Source organism: Meriones unguiculatus, chromosome 11 (assembly GCF_030254825.1).
Source record: "Meriones unguiculatus strain TT.TT164.6M chromosome 11, Bangor_MerUng_6.1, whole genome shotgun sequence".
In the NCBI taxonomy this organism is placed as follows: Eukaryota; Metazoa; Chordata; class Mammalia; order Rodentia; family Muridae; genus Meriones; species Meriones unguiculatus.
This window is the reverse complement of record NC_083359.1, coordinates 60,346,176-60,370,550: the sequence shown is the minus strand read 5'-3', so window position 1 is coordinate 60,370,550 and position 24,375 is coordinate 60,346,176. Positions and strand designations below refer to the sequence as shown.

Below are 24,375 nucleotides of genomic sequence, written 5' to 3'. Positions count from 1 at the left end.
TGTGGGGGGAGTCGGGGGAGGCGCATATATATCAGATACCCAAAAAGGTTACCCGAAGAATTAAAAGGCGCTGCATAGAACAGAACTCCCGAACACCTAAGAGTTTCTAGTTCAGTGATTAGCATAAAAGCTGAATCCAAGAGTTTTGTACCCACCAGGAGGGTATAATAGAGAAAAGAAGCTGAACAGGCAGGGTTGAGCCTGGCAAAGTCCGTTTGGCCAAAGAGACCACTAGTTCACGAAGCCTGGTGGAACCCTGGCCTCTCCGGGCGACTTTCTGCCGTGTAGGGTGCAGGGTGAGCACGCAAGGGAGGGGGCTGGGATTCGTCATTCCTGAGCGGGCCCTTAAAGCCCCCAAACCGTGGAGAGCAGGCTGGCTTCCAGCCCCGCACAATTCCGTGGTTTTCGCTGGTGGCTTCGAGGCACACAAATGCCTTCAACCCATCCAATCCGTGGCCCGTGCCAAGTCAAGGAGCCGCTAAGATCGCCCGGGCTTTCGGGAGCAGACGGGTGGGGGAGGGCGGCGCCGGCTCTGACCGTTCCGGAGCTGCCAATCTCTCTGCTCACACCTCCTTCCCAACTGGCGCGGGAGCCCAGCCTAATCCCCCGCCTCCCCATCTCCGACGGTGAGGGGCGCCCTGGGTGGGGAGTGGGGTAAATAATTGGCCAGAGGTCTGGCTTCCGATTCTCCTCCACTTCCCAGCGGCTCAAGGGAACTCGGGGCTACGCAGCCCTAGCAGAACCTGAGACCAGGTAACAGGGTCCTCACCGGGTCCGGGGTCCCAAAGCAATAGTCTTCTACCCGGGGATGGGCGCAGGTTTCCTTCCAGAAGGAATCTCAGTCCTTGCGCTTTAGTAAGGACCCAAGAGGGACAGGTGTCCTGGCCCCCCTCACAGACGGTCACAAAGGCAGTGCCAAACGCTCTCCAACTTGCTAGGTTTCCAGTGTCCGGCTACGGAGCACCGACGCTGAGTGAAAGACGGGGAGGAGGGCGGGGATGGTGTATGAGCAGTCGATAGCTTAGCCCAGTTTCCCCAAGAGCTACCACCCATTCATTTGCTGTCTGTGTAGCAGGCACCAGCTGGCGGCAGCATCTTTTACGTACCAGCTTCAGCGAGGCAAAGGCAGGCTAGAGGTCAGGGAGCCCAGGGCTCATTGTGGGGCTCCAACCGCCCTCCCCCCGACCCATCTCCCCTCTTCTCCACCTCGGCTGCGCCCAAGCCTCGAGGTGCTCGTCGCTTTATGAGCTTCCCTTGCCGCCAAGTCTTCCATTAACACCTCCTCGGATTATTGAGAGGTTGGCAGGGCTGAGCCTGTCCTCAGCACTGGTGTCGGGGCACTGGCCGGAGGCTGAGCCCTCTGCCACCCCCATCCCAACCCCCGCCTTTTCCGATTTGGGAAAGCATAAACAGAAAATAAAAGACAGGTGGAGGAGGCTGAAGGTCAGAGGTGAGAGATTCAGGTCAATACTGGAGGAGGGAGAGAAGGGAGGAAAGGAGGGAGAAGAGGAAGGAGGGAGGGAGGGCAGAGAGAGGAGTGGAGAGAAAGGAAGGAGGGAGGGAGGGAGTGAGGAAGGAAGGGAGGGAGAGAGCGAGCGAGCGAGCTTATGTTCATTCACTGGCTTATTTATTTGCTTAACAGAGTGAGACGTGGGGACTGGCCGGCCCGCACCCCTGACCGTCACCTCTGGCCACCACCTCTCCAAGAATCAAATTCTTGAGAGGAACCGCTGACACCAGGACATCAAGGTAACATCCCTTTAGGTCCCGCGTAGTGGGGAGTGCTATACTCTCCCGGGGAGGAGGGTCCACTCTGAGCCCGGGAAGGGAAACTCAGCTTGGCCATAACCGCGTGGGTCCCCGAATCTCAGCAGACAAGAGGCTGAGACCGGCCCCACCAGGGGGAGAAGGTTCTTGGGACCGTACCGTCCAGCTGACACACCGGGATTTCTTTTTACAACAGCACGACCTTCTGCGACCCACCCCTCTTGCAGAAAGGATGCTGAACGGCACCACTCTAGAGGCAGGTGAGTTTGCGCCAGGCTCCTTGGCATTTTCCTGGCCACCGTTTCCTTGGGCCCGCATGTGTTCCAGGAGAGAGAGAGAGAGAGAGAGAGAGAGAGAGAGAGAGAGAGAGAGAGAGAGAGAGAGAGAGAGAGAGAGACCCGGTCTGTGATCGGACCGTGTGCGTGCCTCCATTGAGTGGAAGAATCGTATTTGTCTTTGGAGGCTGGAAAGTGTTTTGACTCAGGACCCCACCCCCACCCCTGCGCGGTTTGGCTCTTCTTGACTGTCTTTGACTTTCCTTGGTGTCAGGAGGTCTGGGCTCCGGGTAGAGGTCCGGGTGTCATCGGCCCGTCAGAAAGCACAGGTACCAGGGGCTTGTGATCCTCGCCTGTCGGAGCTGTCCTAATGGCAACGTACTTTATTCACATTTTGTTTTTGTTGTTCATCCCTGATACGTGGCGCTGCGTAGAATTCCCCTTTTTGTTTTGAAGCCTCTGAGGGCCACCGGCACCGCAAGCTTCAGGTAAAAGGGCTTTAAGTTGCAGAAGCACGGTATTCTAGGCGAGATGGTAGCCCTGGTGGGGGTAGAGGTGGGGGCAAGATTCAAAAACGTAGGTTTGAAGAAAGCAAGTACTTGATATGGGCCTTTGTGGTCTCAGGTGTTTGTGCACCCAACAAGGTGTAGACTTCCTGGGCCCTGACCCCGGCATAGACATCTGTCCCAGAGAGCAGCAGGCAAGAGCGCGGGCGTGGCAGCGGGAGTGCGGCCACCGGGCTCTTGCAGCCACAACTCTGCTTGCATTTGTCTTGAGGAAAGCTTCACTCATAGGACTGAATCAGAGATACTCTCTGAAGCAGAAGCAGGCTGGACCTGCCATAGAAAGATATGTCTCGGCTGTCCAGAGAAGGGTTTGGGGACTGCGGGCCATTGCCCTGAGTCTTGTCATCCAAAGTGGCCTGGAGCCACCATTGAAAGCAGGATGCCTGGCTTCACGACACCTCTGACTTTTCTTGGCTGTTGAGATACTCCTACATGCCAAAGCCTAAACAGGTTCTCAGAAGATTCTCCTTTCAGGCCAACAGTATTCTTAGGATCTGAAGGAAAGGAATTCTGGCTTCCAGTGGCCACACTTGCAAGCATTGGGTCACGGTCACCAAAATTCAGGTCTAAAGAGACTTTGAGTCTCTTACAGATAAATGATGAGCATTTGCTAGGTTATTTCCTCTCTGGAGATTAAAGCCATGCAGCTATTGGAGCAATCCAGGCCATCTCTATTTTTCCTTTCCTAACCCCCAAGGAATTGACTAAAGCAGGGACCTTTCCCCAGGTGGGACTGCCTGAGCCCAGACAATGGCCCTTCAGTCTCCTCTGCCCTCAGGAAAATGCTGTAATCTGGTATGCTAAATCTAAAACCTTCTGTCTCATTAGAATACAGACTCACACTCTACTGAAAGTTGTAACAATAGCGCTATGGACAGCCAGCCACAGAAGAGAGAGAGCACAGCAGATTGCCTATGTTGGGGCAGAGGGGACAGCGCCAGGCCAGGGACCTGCCTACTGGAAAGAAGACTCTAGATCCCACCGGAAATGCCAGCCAGCCAGCCCCCACCCCATGCACCTGTCCTATTGATGTGTGTGTGTGTGTGTGTGTGTGTGTGTGTGTGTGTGTGTCTGGAAGTGAGCTGGCTAACTCAGGGAACATATTTGATGAGACATTCAGCCTCGAGTTGAAGGGGAGAGAAACAGGAGTGTTTTTACCTGGCAAAGTGATCACGATGTTTTCCCCTTTTAAGAGTCCTTTGGGTGAAGAGGAGGCGGTGACTAGTCTCTTAGGGCTCCTAGACAAAAGGTTAGCTAGCATATTCTGTTGCAATCCTAATTCTTAGGCCATTTCACCCTTTACTCCTTTGGGGCTTCTTTTGGAGGAAGCTTGAGAGGAGGGTGAGCTAGAGCTTTGGGGAGCCATTTCCCCAGAACTAACTAGGACCTCCCAAATGCTATAAGACCCCTGCCCTAGTCCCACTTTTCCAAAGATTTCCTGCATTCTCAGAGCAAGAAAAATCTTGGCAGTCTGCTTTTTTACGGAAGCAGCCAACCCCCGTGGACCCTGGAACTTATAACCTGAGTTTTATAAGAAAGAACAGTCCTAGCTGGTCTCCAGCTAGGAAACTCATTGCAGGCGACGCTCTAACCTGCCCGTCCTTACAGATGATTCAATGATACGTGAAGAGAAAGTAGATTGGATGGATGGATGAATGAATGAAGGAACAAATGAATGCAGGCTTACAAAATGTCTGTGCTTGGCTTTCCTCCTGACTCTTTCCAAAGCTATGGCTTTTTACAAGAGGTGTTTTTTAAGTTTTCCTTCATGAAGTGTTGGGTTTTTGTTTTGTTTTTGCTTGTTTGTTTGTTTGTTTTTTAATGCTCTTGCTGTACAGACCAAAATCCACCAGCCAAGGGCAATTCCAAACACTCCTGTTTGAAGGTGGGAAGGGTTTAGGGAGAACCTTCTTGGGTAAATGACTAGTTCTTTGGGTAGACCCCTCCTCTTTGGGTTCTGAGTCAGTTAACTGCTGACTTGTAGGAAGGCAATCTGCCCCTTTCTGAGAGGACCTGCTGCTGTCTCTAAAAGGGCCCCTGCTCCAGCCCCTCCTTGGGGCCCTTCCTGTGTGCACGTGGGTTTGAAGAGCTCATTGATTTCCATCCAAAGGGGCTAATTACATTACTTACAGTAAATAGCCGTCCTGCTGTCAGGTAGGGCTGCCAAAATGGGGAGGAGGGTGTCTCCAGCTTAGTTCACTTGATTGGCTTCATTTTTTTGTGTGAAATTGTGTTTTATGAGCTGTATTTTGGCACCCAGAGGACCTTAAAAGCGTCCAGTCTGCAAATAACATCATTTTGACCCTGAGAAAAAAGAAAGGTGGGGAAACACTGGAGGCTTGGGTTTCATGGAAGAGGCGACCCCAGGAGCCTCAGAAAGCGAAGCTTTGGGACAGGAAGTTAGACTGCTGCACTCCGGGTTGTTTCCTCCTTCTTGGCATTCCTTCCCCGTAGCTTCCTTCCTCGTTCACTTCCTTCCTTCCCACTTCACTTCCTGGTTTTTCCTCCCTCCTTCCAAAGTCCCCTCTCATCTGCTCTCATCCCTTATTCTTTCCTTTTTTTTTCTTTCCTCCGCTTCTCCCTTTTCTTCCCTGTTTCTCCTCAGCCTTCCTTTGAGATTGGGCTAAAGTGCAAAGCCCCGGGTGGAGGGAAGCTGCGCCGCCGCTCGTGCGTCCAGACCGAAACCCGCTGTACCCAGGCCAGGCGGCAGGGCGATGGGGAAACAGAGGCTGGCGAAGCCGAGGAGAGGGGCGGCGGCGCCCAGGCTTTCTTCTCTTTCGGGTTAAGTTCGTGTTACAGCTCCCACCGTCCTAGGACTTCTCAGGTTGTGTCAGTGAATCCACATTATCGGGGTACTGTGGACAGTTGTTAACGGGTCCAGAGGGAGGGGAAGGGCCCGGCCATCAAGAACAGAGGACGCCAGAACAATACCATCTCCTGTGAGGAGCGCTCTGCCACCCCGCCTGTTCGTTCTCACCTCCCCGCCTCCACCCCAGCCTCCTCCACACTCCCCGAAGTGCGCGGAGTGCAGGCGGCCACTGTCCGGTCCTCCCCGGCTCAGGCGCCCAGCTCGGCGCACGCTGACCAATTCCAAACGGGACCCTACGAGGTCCTAGAGTTTACCTTCCATCTAGATTTAAGTAAAAGAGCAACAGATGGACGAACCTCCACGGACGAGGTTCTGTTGAGTATCCAGGTCTACGAAACCATGCCCTGGCCTCTACACTCGAAAATTTCTGGGGGAAAAAAACATATTTCCTTCCAAAAGTATTACCCAGAAAAGTAGGTTCTCCACGCCCCTTTTCAGTTTGGAGGGAGCTTCACAGCTTGGCGTACCTCCTGCCCTCGGGGAGGTGAGACAGGCAGACAACTGTCAGGAGAAAGAGAGAGAGAGAGAGAGAGAGAGAGAGAGAGAGAGAGAGAGAGAGAGAGGAAGAGGATGGGTACACACTAAAACCACCGTTTCTGTGGAGAGTTTCAAAGTCTGCGGGTTTTTATACATTTCTGGTGTCAGCCTTGTAAACCGGGGATTTTAAAAAGTCTGTGGACGAGAAGGAAACCTAAGGTTCGGAGCTGATCTTCTGCGCGCTGGGGGCTGATGAACTAGGATCAAGTTAAGCTGGCCCTGCCTCCTGCTCCATCCAGGACCCGGACAATAAGGGCTGCCTTGCCGCTTTAAAACACGGCTGTTGAGAACTCTTGGAAGGATGTGTTCTTGAGTGCGTGTGCGTGTGTGTGTGTGTGTGTGTGTGTGTGTGTGTGTGCAGGCGCGCGTGTGGGGTGGGGGCAAGGTTCCCCTCCTCCTGCCTCCCCCCCCAGACCCCCCCTTTGTAATGTTTGTCCCTGCTTGCCCGTCACCAGGGGGTTGAGAGGAGGTATGACAGGTCTTTGTTGTCTGAATAAAAATCCGTGGCAGCTCCGGGGAGAGGACTCCTCCTACTAAATTATCAAAAATGGGCTGGCTTTAGTCTCTTAACAAATTGGACACAGCTCCGGCTGAAGCAGTCCCCAACCCAACCTACAGGCACTGGGAACTTGCCGGCAGCCAGGGACCGCTGAATACAGCTCTTCGTTTTCTTCCTTTGTGTTCCAAACTATTTTTCTTTCTTCCTTAGATTTTGTTTTCTCTCTCTCTCTCTCTCTCTCTCTCTCTCTCTCTCTCTCTCTCTCTCTCTCTCTCTCTCTCTCCCCTCCCCACCCTGCGGCAGTTGTTTCCCATTAGTAACTCGATCTCCCACTGCAGTAAGATTCGCCTGCTCTCCCTTCCGTCCGCGTTTGTTTGTTTTCTGCACATCTCCTTCTGGAAAACCCTGGACACCGCCCCCCCCGTTCCCCGTCGCTTCCCCCCCCCCCGATCTTTTCTCCTCCTAAGTAGATCTATTTCCACCCTGTCTTTTTCTTCTCTTCTCCCTGTTCCACGCGTCTCCACGCTCCGCCGCCGCGCAGCGCTTTGCGGCCGCTTTTGCTTCTTCACTCGAATGCACTGAGAGCCCCAGGCGTGTGTTTATGGAAATAGTGGGGTGCCGAGCCGAAAACAATTCGTGTCCTTTCCGCCCCCCAGCCATGCTCTTCCACGGAATCTCCGGAGGCCACATCCAAGGTATCATGGAGGAGATGGAGCGCAGATCCAAGACGGAGGCCCGTCTGGCCAAAGGCACCCAGCTCAACGGCCGCGACGCGGTAAGGACGAAGCCCGCGCGGCGCCGGCGGGCAGCGGGTCCCCGGCCCCCGGGCTGGGCGGCGGAGCCCGGGACGCCGGCTGGGAGGCCGCTGGCTTTCGTCGAGGGGCGCGCTCGCGAGGCAGGGCTCCCCTCGGAACCGAGGCGTCCGGGCGCTGCGGCCCGGGGCTCACGGGCCTTTGTACCGGGGCTGGCGGCGAGCTGGCGGGCAGCGGGCCTCGGAGGGAGCGGGCGCGCGTCCCGGCAACCCCAGACGCCCTCTCCCGCCGCCCGGCCCGCCCCGCCGCCCCGAGGGCCAGCCTCGGGGCCGGGCGAGGGCACCGCGTCCGGCACAGCCTGGTGCCCGAGACTGCCCAGTCCCTGGGGTGGAAGGCCAGACCTTCGCAGTAGAACCCGACGCGCTGGTCCCTTTCCGTCTCATTCCCCGCGAGCAGAGGTTACTGGAAGGGGCCCTGGCATGCCGGGTCAGCTCCCCTGCTCACAAATCTGCGTCTCTCTTCCTTGCGGGGCGGGTGTCATGTGTAGCGGGAAATGGAATAAAAATGAGAAGGAGCGGCCCGTAGTCTAAAAGCAAAAACACGAACTCCGCGACCCTCAGAGAGAAGCAATCACCCACGAGTGCTGGTACTGTCCGTACTGGCACTTTCGTCTTCGTGAAGTCCCCGGCAGCCTGAGCGTGTCCCCTTTCCACCTACGGACCGCAGGGAAGGAAGCTGCAGCGGTCTGCGGAAGCGGTTCCGCGTGAAATGCTGTGCAAACCCTCCGTAGCCTAGCCGGGACTACAGCTCGGACTGAGCAGAGCGGCCCCAGCGGTCAGCGAGGTCTGGGGTCTCCTGAAACAGCCCACTCTCGCCGTTTGAACCGTTAATTTAGTGATAATCCAGTACTGGAGTCAAAGGCGAAGGTTAACCTTCCCCCATGCCGCCCAAACGTAGCAGGGGAAGCCCGGACTAACTCTGTTAGTCCGAGGAAAAGATCTGGCGGCGAGTTTCGCGGCTATTTTATTTTTAAAATAAAATAAAGCAGCGACCAAACCCGCCTGGGACCCTCAGAGTGAAATTTACCGCCTTAGCTAGCCTCAGTTAGTTTGGGCATCAAACTTTCAAGAGAAATGTTTGTGCTGATTATGCTGGCTAGAGAGAAGAGCTGCTATGCAGAAAGGGCTGGCCGAGGGTCCGTCCTCGGCATCTTCACTTCCTTACCAGGGACAGGGCCACGGCCTTGAGCTGCGGGAACACCAACAGCTGCTAAGTCTGTCCAATCACAACAATGCCGGCCGAATCATTCCGTCTGTAAAACAAGTTGAAAAATAGAAGTATAGAATCATTTATGTAAAAAAAGCAACAACAACCGTGTACTTAAGGATTCTTTCTACTTCTCGGAAACAGTTCCTGCAGTTTTATTTTGTATATTGTTTGAAAGTCACAATTTTTTAGCCTTAGTTGTTCTACTTCTGGGGCCGCCTATCAAAACATCCTGTAGGCTCCAAGCAAGCCCCAAACATGTCAAGATATTTTTAGGGTTTCAGGCCAGGAGGACCGGGACGCTAAGGAGGGGAGCTGCTCGAAGAAAAGGGAGAAATGGCTGATGTTGCCCCCACTTTTGCTTTTGTGTGCTGTGGCCCCTGGAGTCGGTGCGCCCGGCTCTGCGCTGGGGGTTCGTTCTGCCAAAGGCGTCCCGGGTTGTGGGGCGTCGCCACAGCCCCCTTCAGCCTCGTTGTGTTTGCTTCGCAGGGCATGCCCCCGCTCAGCCCCGAGAAACCCGCTCTGTGCGCAGGCTGCGGGGGCAAGATCTCCGACAGGTACTACCTGCTGGCCGTGGACAAGCAGTGGCACCTCAGGTGCCTCAAGTGCTGTGAATGTAAGCTGGCCCTGGAGTCCGAGCTCACCTGCTTCGCCAAGGACGGCAGCATTTACTGCAAGGAGGATTACTACAGGTATATTCCCACCCCGCCCCCCTCACAGCCTCCCCTGACCTGGTCAGAGACTCCTGGTCAGAGCCCCCTGCGGGAATCCCGGGTCGGGTCGCCTCTCTGTCCCCATTGTTTTCATGGTCTAGCTATATCTGAGTTGGGGGAAATTCGTTACGTACGCCTTGAAAGTGTGCATAGCCACTGGTGAGGGTGGGCGTGGGCGGGAGGGCTCCCAGGGTGCAGAGGGCTTCAGTGGGGTCACTAGCTCCTCACTGCTCCCCGGGAGAAGTCTGCAAGAAGGTGAACGTGTCTCGGCCAAATAAGACAAGCTTTTTCTTGTTGTTGTTGTTGTTCTGTTTTGTTTTGTTGGTCCCCCTTGATACGAGTTGGTCAGCTTCCCCGCTGCCCGCCCGGGCAGCAGCAACCAGGTCGATGACAATGAAAAAGTCAGAGGCCACTGCCCCCCTAACGGCTAGCCAGAACCAGACTGAAGAAAACAAAAGTCAACAAAGCAGAACAAAGCAGAAACAAGCAAAGGAAAACAACAAACACATCTCAGCAAGCTGGGAAAGATTTGAGCTGGTGGAGGTGACCCCGCTCCTCTCTAAGCAGAAACGGGAGGAGCGCTAAAAGCCTAGCCTTTCCTTTGTGGAATGACCGTTTTCGGGGATTGCCCGGCACGCGCGTACACGCAGGAGTGGGGTTCTTTGCTCATCAATAAAATCAGGTTTTTTTTTTTCCCATTTGGCGTTGCAATTTAGTATTTCTTCAAAAACTCCGTGTGTAAGGCAGTTCAGAGTTTTGTTTTGTTGGCTTAAAAAATACATCGAAGGTTAGTTCCTGGTTCCTTGGACTTTAATGTAAGGATGCTTTTATTTCGGTTCACCAGAACCAGAATAGGTCACTGAGCAAATGAAGCTGATATCCAAAGTGGCCCTCAGTCAGCACTCCCGAGTTAGTCTTTGGGCCCCGGTGCTGCGAATGGGAGCTAGGTCCTCCTTGTACCAGCTGGCTCCCTGACTCTCCTTTTTGCTTCCAGAAGGTTCTCTGTGCAGAGATGTGCCCGCTGCCACCTTGGCATTTCCGCCTCTGAGATGGTCATGCGCGCCCGAGACTCTGTCTATCACCTGAGCTGCTTTACTTGCTCCACTTGCAACAAGACCTTGACCACGGGCGACCATTTCGGTATGAAGGACAGCCTGGTGTACTGCCGCGCACACTTTGAGACCCTCTTGCAAGGGGAATATCCACCTCAGCTGAGCTACACCGAGCTGGCAGCCAAGAGCGGCGGCTTGGCCTTGCCTTACTTCAATGGCACTGGCACGGTGCAGAAGGGGCGGCCCCGGAAGCGAAAGAGCCCAGCTCTGGGAGTGGACATCGTGAATTACAACTCAGGTGGGCCCCTAACCTTACCCACCCCGACAACTCAGATCTCACAGTTCTGGAGAAGGATTTGGCAGTGCCGGTTCTATCCAAGACCAGGTCGCCAAGACAGTGCTTTTCCTAAGCTGACCCTGCTCTCACCACACTCCTCTCTCAGTCGGAGAAGAGAAAGGAGTCAAAGGAGTCAAGGAATGGAAGGGGAGAGAGGATGGGCTATTGGTTATTGAGCTTGTGGAAAAAAAAAATATATATATATATATATATATATGGCCATGGTGCTGAAGTGACTTCCCCCAAACAGGCAAAGCCAAATCCTTGTTGCCCATTAGTTAATGAGCCCATTAGTTTCTGGCTCTCAGTTGGAGCAAAACAGCCCCAGGGCAATTCCTTTGTTGGAGCCAAATTATAGATCCTGGAGGAGGTTTTCCTAAATAGTTAATAGGGGGGAAAGAAAGACTTCAGAGCCTAGCTCCACTCTGTCTAGAGGGGGCAAAGGCTGTGGTCACCAGCCCAAAGTTAATCAGCAACATGGCTGGCGAGGGTATTGAAAAGCTGAATCTCTGATCTTTGCAAAGAGCAACTGTAGGGTGGGGTCTCACTCTGGGCAGCTGAGGCAGCTGCGCCTCCCTCCCTGAGCCTCCCTGCCTGCCAGGTAGATTGTCCCGTCACTTAGACCCCAGGGAAGTCTGCTGGGGTGGTTTAGTGTTGTCCCACGTGGCTTCCCTGCCTCTGCCAGCCTCCTCCCCATTAAAGAAAGTACAGGCCACAGTCCGAAAAGATGTCCTTGCTTTGGAGGACACGCCTATCTATTATCAATCTGTCTCACACTCCAGTGAGGATTCTGCTTGCTGATAGCCTATCCCCACCTCCCATACTCGAGGTCAGAATTTTGGCAGACCTTGAAGACCTGAGCTCTTGCTCAGAGTAAGCACAGAGGAAAAGGGGTTTCCAGAAAAGCCAGACTGGTTTGAGGGAGCCCAAGGAACTTGACTGTTCTGCTTTCCCATGCTCTGACCCACACCTACTTGGGTGCTCAGCATACAGGGGACTTGAGCTACTGGAAGCACCACACTAGTTAAGTGTGAGTATCCATTACTTGTCCCCTTCCGGTTTTCAGTGTCTGGTGTGGTATGTGACCTGTAGCTCAATGATAGTGGAAAATATCCTAGTTAGGTGATCTGCCCTGAGGTCATAGACATGGAGGACATCTGAACTGAGAGCCCTTCTCTGACTCCAGTTCTCAGGTGCTCCCTAGAGCATAGAGAGCTCCAAAGTGCTCTGCCCGATTGTTTTCCCAGAATGGAATTCTCTTCCCAATTTAGAGGAATCAGAGAGAGATGGGATCTCAGAGAGAAAAGGAGGAACATGTAGCCCAAGGAGGCCACATCTGTCTCTAGGGAGTTCACATCTGGGCAGTGGCTGGAGTAAGGGAAGGAGACCAACAAAGAGGCTAAGGGCTCAGCCCAGGGCTTGGACAAGGGCATTAGCGGCTTTGCCTGGCGCCAGGGCCCCTGCTAAGCTGAGGCAGGGCTTTGCCCAGGGTCCAGTTGCCCAGTCCATATTCTTTCATGCCTGGCCCTCAACACAAGGCAGGCAGGACACTAATTATTTTTTATTGATAGAAGATGACATTGGAATTTCCAGCCACTCACCAAGACCTGACTGTCCTACGGAGACCAGAGAGACCAGAGAGAAAGAGAGAGGGAAGGGGATAGGGGAGGAGAAGGGGATAGGGGAGGAGAAGGGGAACAGGAAGGGGAGAGAGGGAGACAGGGTTATATACAACTAGTAGGGAAAGAATGATGCCTGTACCCCATGAAACCCAGAGCAGTGGGATTTCTAGTCGAACTGGGAGCAAGCTCAGCTGTTTGCTTGTTTAATTTAATCTAATTAGCTAAACTTGGTTTTGCCTTGGTTCTTATGTTATGTTAGACAGATCCGAGAAACTTTCAGAATAATAGAATTTGGCTTCACTTCTTCACTTTTTTTTTTTTTTAACTTTCCTGAGGACAAATAGAGTTGGCGGGGGGGGGGGGGGAGAGGGGGAGCTGCTTAGATTACTAGTTTGCTCCCTAAGGCCACCCAGTCTTTGAGTAAGTTTTCCTGTTCTGGAACAGAAAAGTGGCCCAGGCTGCCTAACATTCTACAGCTTCTGGACATGCACTACCTTTCCTGGACATTACCAGAGGCAAGAGCAAATAGTGCACATTTCTTTAAGATTAGGTGAAGAGAATCTAATCAAAGGAACTTAATCAAAATCACCTTCTTTTACAAAAAGTGCTTATGATTCTAATGTTAGCTTTGCACACAATCCGATGGAACAGGGGTGCATAGGTCAGTAAATTTAAAACATATTAAAATATAGCACATACAAGTCACCTATATGTTAAGCCCATTGGTTTTAGCATTCTCTGGGTTTTCTATTGCAGTTTCTGTATAAAGCATCATAAGCAAGAGCATTAATGAGGTCCAAATAAATCCATACGATGAGTTTTAAAAAACACATATACAAAACATGCTCATGATTTGAAGACTGTTAGGGCCTGCCATAGGGTTAGTACCTCTCAACGAGAATGTTCCTAGTTTAGTTCCTACCTCTTTGTACATATTAATCAAAAATTTCAGGCTGATATTTTTGGAAGAAGCATAGATAACTTATCTGAAATGTTGGTTTTTAAATAAAGCCCTCTAGAGCCAAAAGGAGTTAGCCTAGGGTAGACAGGTCCTATATGGGTAATTGACCATTAACTAAGAAAATGGATTTCTGCTACTTCTCAAAACCTCCCTCTTGAGGTTCTTTCCTCCAAATGTGCAAGATTTCGTCTTGTTAAATTAGCCTGGCACTGACCCCTAGTGGTCTCCCAGGAATTCGTTAATTCTCAGAGGGTTCTGAACCTTTAAGAACAGAGCCTCATTTTAGGCAGGTGACCGGCTCCCAAGTAAGCCAACGGAAAACATTTATCTCTCTGCGATAACTTCAGTAGCAACACATGTGCGGCTGAAGGTAAAGATGTGAAGCAATCTAAAGGGAGTTATTTGTTCTTATAATTCAGGAAGAAATGTCCCAAAAGCTTAGCAATGGGGAAAACACAACAATTGACAATTTTACACAAAGCTTTTGTCATTAAACACAAGCAATTTGTGATAAGCTGACTTATATTGTGGCAGAAATTGATCTCTCTATCAAGTTGCATGATGTAGGTGCAAGCGTAGCCACATGAAAATCATGTATTGTGAGAAAGACCTGATACCTGTGTTCTTACACACTAAATTGGTATGTGACAGCAAACCCAACGATTCTTTCTAATTTCTAAACTGCTATCCTGAATTTGCAATGAGCAAAACCAAAAAGGAAGTACATAGTCAGAGAAGCAATTTCCTCAATTTGTATTTTAATTATTATTTTTTCCTTAGATTCATTTCAAATGATGAATAGCTAGATAGCTAGGTTGAGAATCATATTCATTTCTAGAAAATGTTATCCTGGGAGAGATGGAATAAGTAAGTGCATTATTTAAACATCAAGTTTGTACTCTTGTCACAATTGATGTGTTGTTCAGGAAAAGTTGCTCTCACAGGCTAGGCATGATGTCTCATTTGAAGAAACCTCCAATGACTGGAATGATCCTCTTTGACCATTTGCTGAGGGTATATTTGTAATCTGGCTGTGAAATATGGCTCAGTTTACTGGAGATAACCTAGTTTTTTAGTCACCAGATGCTGGTTTATCCATTTGAGGATCTGAAAGTGCAATTGTGCGGACTGTTTGAGGTTGACATCTCCCCATTGAGATGAAATAGAGTAAAATGTAAAACATATTCTCTCTCTTATCTGTGGTATATGTTTCCCTTCTGACCGGCCTGAGCAGCTTAAGCTCAACGTTTGGCAATACATGTCTGACTCGGACACCATCACAATTTGATTTGACTTTGTATTAACATGCACTTATAATTTCCCTGGTGAACAAAAAACTTGAGATCATAGTTGTTGAGTTTATAGCCTTATTTTTGACTTGGGGAATCCCAAATCAATAAACTATCCCAAGAACATGATACAGTCCTTTCCCTCAGAGAGCTCATGGACACCTCCTCTTTTGTATGACTGCACTCTTGTATGGCCTCTCAGTTTTGTTTTAGGGCACACAGAAGTTCATAATTCATTTTATTATATTTGGGATGTAGGTTTTCCTGTTGATGACTGCAGAACTGCATATATGTTGTTTTCTGAGCACTTATGTGTGTATATACATACTGATTTTCTAGAAAAAATTGAAAGGAATTCCAACCATAGCCAGGCAGGCAGAGGACATTTTAAAAAGCAGAGGGAGAGGAGTACTATTAAGAGATGCCCCACCCCACCCCACCCCACCCCGCCAAGATTTAAGCTTTTCCTTCAGAATGACAAGATCAGGCTCATTTTAAATAATTCATTGAAGCACAGGGTGGTCAGATGTGAAAACACATCTGATAAACATATGAAATTAGGGTTGAAAGAGCCAAAGACGGCCATGTCCTTGAATTCACAGAGGTGACTAAGTCAGTTCGGTAAAATGTTTTCATCTGTAGTCATATGTCTTGCGTAGAACCAGAGAAGAGCTTTCAATATGATGAACTCTTACATCCTGAGGATGAGGACTTTCCCCCTGGTTTTAAAGTCTGACTTATTTCACCCCTGCTGCCAAGGAGGGTTTTCCAGGAGCAGAGAAGAGTCTGCCCTCTCACTGCCAGGACAGTCCGTGGCACAACCTGACTCAAACACATCCAGAGCACAGGGGACAGAGCTGGAGAGAAAGCATCAGTAAGCCTCAGCAGTGAGCTGAGGGGAGTGCTTCAGGCACGAGTGAATGAGAAGGCTGGGCCATTTTCTTTCAGAAATATTTATTAGAATAACTCCAAGGGAAAAGTGCTTTCTTCCTGGCATAGCCCAGACTGACCAGCTACAGCTAAAACTCTTCAAATACAATGCTTTTATGATTCTCTAAGACATTAAAAAAAAAGTCATTTTCTCACGTCTCTTCATTTTTCCAACCATGTTCTTTTTTTTTTTTTCCTGCTCGAGAAAGCTCCACGGATATAAGAAAATGGTTTAGATTATTCCTTTAGTTTTGTGTGTGTGTGTGTGTGTGTTTGTGTGTGTTCATGCGTGTGTAGATAACTTGAAACTTGAGACCTGAAATATACATGTGCTATATTCATCAGGATAAAGAGCAGTGCCTTCACACAGAACATGGAATTCAAGAAACAGGCAAAAATGTCTCAAAAACAAAAAACAAACATACAAACAAAACATGTGACTGTGGACACCTGGGTGCAGTTCCACAGAAACCACCACAAAAGGATTTCTTCCTTTTTTATTTTATTTTTTGAGGTTGCTCTTACTCTGACTTCCTACCTTTCCCCAAGGTTTTCTAGTGAACAGCAAGCAGAGGAAAGGATTTATCTCATCTCTCCTAGTATGTAAACCACCTGTGTCCAGAGAGCCTAGGCTAGCTGGCTGTAGCCGTTGTCTTCCTGTCTACCGCTCGCCACTGGGCTGACAGCCTTCTGCTTTAGGAGGACAGCAGCGGTATCACACACCCTCCACCCTTCAAGCCAATGTAAAAGTTTCCACTGAGCGCTTGTCTGTTCACTGTTACTGCAACAGGTTGTAATGAGAACGAGGCAGACCACTTGGACCGGGACCAGCAGCCTTACCCACCCTCACAGAAGACCAAACGCATGCGAACTTCCTTCAAGCACCACCAGCTCCGGACCATGAAATCCTACTTTGCCATCAACCACAACCCCGATGCCAAGGACCTCAAACAGCTTGCTCAAAAAACAGGCCTGACCAAAAGAGTTTTGCAGGTAAGACCTATCCATCGTTCACGTGTCCTCCCCTTGACAGCGACTAGTTCTCTTCCCGAATCACCTGGATATGGCTATTTCCTATTTTGCTACGGAGTTGTCTCCTTTTTTAGTTATCTTCCTACAGGGGCTTTCTGGAGGGTACTGAAGGAGGCATCCAGGACTCACGTTCTCCCTACAGATGGAGACGCGGGCTCCAAAGACTCACTGCTGTATAAATGGCATTCATTTTATATAAACATGTATTGCCTGTAGAGATGTGCACTCACACTGGGATAAGTGTACTGTTTTCTAAGGATCTGCTGTCCCATGTCCACAAACTCTCAGCAGCCCACTCATACCTTATGACCTTCCAAATTCAGGTGGCCGGCCCCCACCTCTTGAACAGCTGAAAGTAAGCTCCTGAGCAAGCAGTTAGAGCAAGATCTTTTTTCCATTTTACCAAGCTGTAGTTAAAAACCCCAAGTTCTTCCTGGTGTTGAATTGGCTTTCCCAAACTTATGGTAAGAATTACAAAATTATACCAGGTTGCAGTGAGTGACCTGTGATTTCCCTGTCCTCAGTGACAAATAGCCTTCAAGTGTCTCTCTGGCTGTTTGGGGTCTGTGGCTGGGAAGAGTTTACTATCTGTGGATCATTTGCCTGGTGTCAGACTAGCACCAAACAGCTTAAGCTCTCTGCTGTTCCCTTCAAGTGAGCAGTTCCTGCTTTGAGACATTTTTAGTGACCCAGTTTTCCCTATTCTTTCCGGGGATGGTTTACTTTCCCCTAGTCTCCATGGCTTTGTTCTGTGGTGTCTTTGCTCCAGCATCACTTATCCGAAGTGGCACATTTAATGCAGGAATATGTACAATTAAGAGAGAATAAATCTATTCTACTATTTGAATTACTTCATTTGAAAGAAGTAGAAAAAGTCCACTTTCTTTCCAAGAAAAAAAATATTTAAAAGGAGAAATAGAGGAAAGAAAAGGAAAAAAAAAAAAAGAAAGAAAAAAGAAGAGAGAAAAGAACTTAAAAAAATCGATAAAGAAATCAATTGGGATTGGTTTGCAGGTTTGGTTCCAAAACGCACGAGCCAAATTCAGAAGGAACCTTTTGCGGCAGGAGAATGGGGGTGTTGATAAAGCTGACGGCACGTCGCTTCCGGCCCCGCCCTCAGCAGACAGCGGCGCTCTCCCTCCACCCGGCACTGCGACCACTTTAACAGACCTGACCAATCCCACTGTCACTGTAGTGACAACTGTGACCTCTAACATGGACAGCCACGAATCCGGAAGCCCCTCACAAACTACCTTAACAAACCTTTTCTAACATTGGTTTTTTTTTTTAAAGGATTCTTCCTCTTTTTATTATTATTCTAATATTATTATTTTATTATTTACAAGACTTTTTTTTTTCTTCTAACCCACAAGATATTTGGGGAATCAAACAGCAGCTTGGTGTGTACCTCCGCACCACTTGGCTATGAGTTTACAGTATTGTCGCTTTTAAGTGAACGTATTTTGTCTGCAAGATGTATTTGATTTTTTTCTTTAATCAGTTTTTTTTTTTCAGTTGGTAAGGGGAGATTTTGAATCATTCTAATAAGTGCCTCTTAAAATTGTATGTTACTTATTTCCAGAATCTCGAAGGGGGGAAAAAAAACCCCAAACAAATGGTATTATGATGGGCAAATTATATTCCTGTTTCTGTGATTAGGTTATTAATTAACCAGACACTTAATTAGTTGTTTTTTTTAAATCCTATAACTAAATTTTTTCATATTAAAAAATTAAAAACAAATGTATTATTACTGTCTTTTTAAAACTTGAACTGTTAATTTGAGTGAAGGATATGATTAAACAAAAACATTAATATCAATTTTAAAAAGTAATGATTGACTTTTAAAGTTACTTTTAATGTAACTTTTCCTGATGTTAGGGATGTACAACTGCCCCCTAACTTTTTACTGTTTTTCAAAATTAAAAAACAAAACAAAACCTTAAACTCCTTGTGTATCTGTGAAATTTACACTTTAAGTGTAAAGTGAAATTCTATATTGACCTTCTAAAACATAAGAAAGGAGAAACTCAGCCAGCCTCTCTGAAACTATTCTTTCTACTTTAACATTTTTCCTAGAGAAATGGAAATAAGCAAAATATAATTTTTTAAGAAGTAAAAATAATTGGCATAATTTAATTAGTTGGCTTCAGCTGTACCATGATATTGTATCTGGCATTCTACATAATGTCTTTTCTTATTTTTTTTTTAAACCAACTTAGTAAACAAATACCAACAATGAGAATTATTTGGTTTTTCTTTATTTTATTTTGTCACGGGTTGATTTATGTATGAAATCTTTTTAACTTTACAGATGTGAAAGTATGACTCTTAAAGTAGATAAACTCAGAAGCCTTGTGGGTGTAGAGCTGAATATATTTCCTAGTTTACAGTAGCATTTTTTTTTCCTTTTAATTTAAGGTGAAATCTTAATGGTCTGGGCAGTGGTGAATGTTCATCTATCTGCTTCTGTTGTAGTTAAAAAACCAACTAGATTGTGGATTTCCTAAAATAATAAAAAAAAGAAGTCAAGATCTATGTCTTGCTTTACTGAATTGTTAAGAATAACTTTGCACATGCTGTCCACTTTTTTGCACCCCTTAAATCTCCCCTGGTGGTGGAAGTGGCGACTTACTGGATTTTAAAGGTGCCCTTCTGGCTGTGTAAACGTGTGGTTACATATTGACAGCTCACTGCCCACATTAAAGTGCATTATTGTAACTTTCGCTCAGGGTCTTTAGAAAATTAGCACAGAAAGTAGCTTATTTTTTAAAAAAAAAGATGATGGAAGAGAAGTTAACACTGTAACAGAAGAAAAGTGTGATCGCCATTATATATTTCGCAAGCGTGGTCATCTTCTATGGAGCTTAAATCTTGACTTTTCATATTTCTCTTACATTTTGGGCATTTACCACTAACCAGACCAAACAACCTTGGTAAGGCTGAGATCTTATTAACACACTTTTACAGGTAAAATATCAATACTTATAAATTTTGTTCTTTGACAGAACAATATATGGTACTACGGACCTACTTTATTAAGTAGACTAATTATAACTCAGTTCTCCTATGTGCCTTATGATATAACTTGGAAGTAAGTTTGTGAAAAATCAGGATATATGTGTTGTTTGTTAAATTAACTGTTTTAAGCCCTTTTGACACCTCACTAGTTTTGTACTGTTTTACCTCTTATTTCTGAAACTCTTTTTATGGTGTATCCTGTTAGAGGGGTAAACATGTCATAGAAAGCAGTTGTGCACTCTTTCAAATATAGTTGATAAATTCAATAATCTTATATATTGAGCTTCGTGTTTATAGTACAGTAAGTGGTCTAGCAAAATTGTCCATGTTCCTTTGTTTATTGATAAATGCATTGTATAGAAACTATTTCCCCTAAATATTTATGGACCAAACAATTGTGATATATCCTATTAAATTTGTGTGAATAAACCATTTTGAATCTAAGGAGTTTTATTTCCCACCAGTTTTATTTAAGTTTAACTTGTATTAGTATGTTTTCAATATCTTTGTGTAAAAGCTAAGAAATAGCTGTGCAATTAAAAAAAAATCAAACAAATAAGTTCTTAGGTTTCCAAACTTCTGATTCATATTAAATGCACACACCATTGTATATAAAATGTGATTCAATCTTGAATTACCCTTAAATATTCTTGCTTATAATAAAAGAAATGCCCCAATGATTTGACTCAGTTCAATTTTTAGAATAAAAATAAATTAGCATATCTGTAGTTGCATGAAAAGAAACCTTAAAGATGATTAAGATTTAATAGCAGGTCTATTGAGCACAAGTGGATATTTGTAAAACTAAATAGAAATTGCAGACCCCTAAAAGCCAAGTTGCTCTGTAGTTAATAAATTGTCACTATGATTTTTTTTCAGGGAGAACAAATCTTGGGGCATTACAGCCAAACATCCCGACGTTTGAAAATTCCCTAAAGTATTAAAAGAAGGGGAAAAGTTTGATCGGAAATCCACTGCAGTGAAGACAAAGACACTATTAGGTTATGATAATCATACATTTAAAAGTTTATTGAACCAAAAGAGAGAGAGAGAGAAAGAGAGAGTGAGACTTAAGTGTCATTTATTGAATGCTAGCAAAACCTCTGTTTTTATGATGTCTGACGCAAATGAAGGCTTAGCCTCATGTGGCTTAACAAAAGAGCGAGATAAATCGTGGCTAAACCCAGAGCAACCTGGCACTAATACGCCCTCCCCACATTTGGAGAAAATTACTATCGAAACAATTCCACACATTTGTCAAGCAAAATAGCTGTAAAATAAAGTCCAAAAGCATCCATTTCATCTGCTTGCTAATGTGTATCAGTCCTATCTGTTAATGGCATTTTTCCAGTTGTAAATTCAAAGAATAACGTTTACTCATTAACGAGAGGATAGGGATCAAACCCAGTAATTTTAGTATTATTGTCTATACTTCCTTTTTAACCAGAAGGCTCTGCATGCACGTTTGCATCTGTCACTTCCAGTGTACACCTCTGTAATGATGACCTTGCTGTTTCCTGTATGATAAATAGCTTTCATTAATAAACATTTTACTTGATGCAAACATAGTTAACTTTATGTTAAGCACACACTGTTGAAGTTGATTTTGAACACTGTATGAAAGAGGCAGGACAGCACACCTGCAGCCTGTTATGCCCAGGAACAAAGGTCCAGACTAGAGAATCAGGTGAAATTGTTTTCTTTGATTTTAACTTTTTATGGCTTATTTTCCACTTACTATATTTAGTTGACACATGGATGAACATAAAAGAGTAAGCCCAAATTATAACAAGAATAAAACAAAAATAAAATTATTATGTAAGATTCCAGCAACCCTTTTTTTAGATTCTATGGTAACATTTATAGATTCTCTGTGAGTTTACATGTTCACTATGCAATGAACAAATTTATTGAAGTATATGAGTATATTCTGAATGCTGACATTTTGATCTTTGTGTACTTCAGGTTGCATATGGTATCAGAAACAAAGGATCAATGAGAGAGAAGAGCAATTATTTAGGGAGGAGGTCTCTTTTCACTGTTAGAGGGAATACTTGAAGAATTTTGTAAAGCTCCCCTTCCTTAGCTATATATCCAAAGCACATGTTAAACAAATTAGCATATAGAATACTTTCCAGAAAAAAATTCCTTATGAAATTTTTATTACCTACAAATAATCCCTATGTAAAGGGTGTAAGTTTTACAAATGACAGACATAAAGAAAAAAAAAAAACCTCACCTATATTTATTCTCAGAATTTTGAATGTTTTCTCAAATACTCTCACTTCCTGAATGCCAAACAAGAGGGGGAAAAAAGTTTAAAGGACAGGTACCAACTTACTCACAATGCACCATGACAAGTGGACTACTCTGAGTGACCATGGAACATGTTGGTTTTGTCAGTCCCTTGGATGTTTCTGCCTCATCGAGCTCTCATCCATGACGCTTGCAGCCTGAATGGATTTTCCAACCCATTTTCAGCCAGAGTGTTGAAATCTTGGTCCTGTAAGCTCTGCCTTCTTTTCCTGTTCTGTCACCTAGAGGGCAGTTTCATTTTGAAATATTTTGGAAGTTTGCCTGGTTTTGCAGACTTTTAACTATTTGTCTGGTATGTGAAGTGCGGGAAGAGACCAAAGAGAGAAAGAACGTAGCTGAAATTAGACATCTGAAAAAAATAATACAAATTTGAAACAGGCACATTTGTTTTTAAAGGAGAGGAAAAGAACACTAATTATGTGAGAGGGAAGAGGAAAAATCACGTGAGGCAGACTTGGAGAGTCCAACACACTTTCCTGTGATGGATGGCAGCCTTCAGCCCGGGCAACAGCAGATTGATTGCTTGGTGTAGACTGGAAGACTGAGGATGTTTTAGATGGGTGCAGGGTACCAGATTTTATAGCTTCTACCTCCCCAAATGCCTAGATGGGTGTACCTTCTGACAAACTGATCCTAGGCACACAAATTCTTACCGACAGTGTCTGTGAACCGCGGTTGAATACCACCGTGATACTGGCTCACCTAGTAGGTAGGCTTTTGATACTTCACATAGGGCAAAACTTCATAACAGAGAAACCAAAGCACACGACTCTTAAAGCCTTGGTGATTTTCATTACCTAAAAAGTCAATAGCTTTACTTAGCTGAATCCCAGTGGAATTTGCTGTTCAGTTTTCAGAGTCGACGTCTCTTTTATTAGCCACATCTAAAATAGCATTGTTTTCTATTGCAGTATGTCTGCAAAGAACGCTGTGGTATGAATTATCAGAAGTGGGAAGTGCTGGGACAGAAACACGGCATTTTATCATTTTAGGCTTTTAAGGAAATACAAGAGATAATGCTGTTGTTATCAAAATAATACGTGTTGAATGGAGTTTTGTTATTCCATTTTTAACTGTGTTGCTAGCACAGTAGCTTCTTCACGTGTAGGAAAATTATGAACTGTCAAGGAGATTTAACACCTTTTACACCTTATGGTCACTAGACATCATGGTACAGTAAGAACACTGTGGCTTAGTCTAAACTAAGGAAGTAATGTTGCATTTTCTTTGAAACTGTGCATGTAGAGAAGGCCTGCATTGGCCTGTGGGTGAGTCTATTTTCTGTTTCTAGTAAGGGGAAGTCAATTCTGAAGACTGAAATGAAAACAAAACAACAAATCTCTGATGTACAATTCTTTGCTTTACAGGCAATGTCAAAAAACTGGAGCTTAATCTCTTTAGATTTTACTATGGATTTTTAGGTGTTTTTTTTAGTCATATCTATTTTGTCTTTGTAATTCTTTTGAAATTAATATGATTTCCTTTATTTTTAAAATAAAATACCAAGTTAAAATATTCTTTTTAATGTATTCTGGAAGCATTTCTATTTTATTTGGCTGGATGTTGTAGCAAAAAGAAAAAAGTTCAGAACTGTGCATGATGCTCAAGGAGATCTCTGAATAGGATATAAGCAGCAGCGATATGATTGCCAGGATTTATTTCCTTGTTAACTGTGTTGCAAACTAGATGTTTCCCTCAGAAACCATCTCCTGCTTGCTACATTTCTCTGTGAACAGTGATAAAGAGTTAACCACCACAAACATGTATCCCACTGGCAAGTTTCTCTTCTCCTGGACTGTTGAGTTTTGCTTCTCTATATTACATTTTATCTTATGCTGAAATGTCAAGTAACAGACAGGGATGAAGATGCAGGCATCAGCCCTGGATAGAAAGTTCTAGTGTCTGTTTCTTTGTCCCTTCAGCTCACTTGTTAGAACCATCGGGAATGTTTCTTTCCTTTGGACTTTTCTGTTTACACATGCATGATCTCATAAGTTACTCGGAAGAGTACCTGGATACCTTTTATGGTTATTTGAAATAAAATTTGCTACAAATAAGGCACTCTGGTCTCTGTTGTTTCATATCATGCATGAAAGAATTGTTTTTTATACTTTCACATAAAACCAGAAAACATTAACATTTGAAGATAAATATTTAAATTGTTGTTTTTGACAAATAGACAAAAATGAAGAAAATCAAAAGTGAGTTTGCCTTTACTTGATCATTTTCTTCTTTTCCTTTTCCAAAGAAGCAAAACCATGACAAGCTGTCAGCTTTAGCTTTGATATTAATGCTTTTGACAACGTCTATCACTTAAAGTTAGATTTGTTATTCAGTAAACGTTAATTCTATAGAGTAAACGCACTTTATGAAGTGTGATTTTTGAAAAGCAGACATGTATTTTAGAATTTCAGTTGTTTGAATTCTGCAAGCGAGAATATTTTCTTAAAAGAAAAACGGTAGGAAATTATTTTCAATGTAATATTCATAGCATTTTACATGAGTAAACTAGAGGCTGTAGACATTTTTTAAAGACCTCCAAACATGTTGTGAAGTAAATAATTAAATGGG

The 24,375-nt window shown here is 45.7% G+C and overlaps 1 protein-coding gene across 8 annotated transcripts; it reads left to right on the top strand.

Annotated features, from left to right (window-relative positions):
- The first annotated feature begins 583 nt into the window (after nt 1–583).
- Lhx9 (LIM homeobox 9) lies at nt 584–23,853 on the top strand. Of its 8 annotated transcripts, none has more exons than XM_060364389.1 (8): nt 584–753; nt 1,643–1,749; nt 1,964–2,027; nt 7,055–7,288; nt 9,021–9,223; nt 10,242–10,594; nt 16,226–16,428; nt 17,482–18,134. In XM_060364389.1, the coding sequence occupies exons 4-8, from the start codon at nt 7,115–7,117 to the stop codon at nt 17,737–17,739; spliced, it is 1,191 nt and encodes a 396-aa protein (XP_060220372.1). In that variant the 5' UTR covers nt 584–753; nt 1,643–1,749; nt 1,964–2,027; nt 7,055–7,114; the 3' UTR covers nt 17,740–18,134. The 8 variants fall into 8 exon arrangements, with proteins under 8 accessions (XP_060220372.1, XP_021505127.1, XP_060220368.1 ...); XM_021649452.2 differs by having other exon boundaries at nt 7,170–7,288; nt 10,239–10,594; nt 17,482–18,132; XM_060364385.1 differs by having other exon boundaries at nt 10,239–10,594; nt 17,482–18,132.
- The last annotated feature ends 522 nt before the right edge of the window (nt 23,854–24,375 follow it).

What these genes read in the sequence shown, in the direction of transcription:
- Lhx9 (XM_060364385.1), top strand. Translation starts at nt 7,115, where the DNA reads ATGGAAATAGTGGGGTGCCGAGCCGAAAACAATTCGTGTCCTTTCCGC. An exon ending in TGCAAGGAGGATTACTACAG is followed by an intron (nt 9,224 to 10,238) that starts GTATATTCCCAC and finishes TTTTGCTTCCAG; the next exon opens with AAGGTTCTCTGTGCAGAGAT. An exon ending in CATCGTGAATTACAACTCAG is followed by an intron (nt 10,595 to 16,225) that starts GTGGGCCCCTAA and finishes TTACTGCAACAG; the next exon opens with GTTGTAATGAGAACGAGGCA.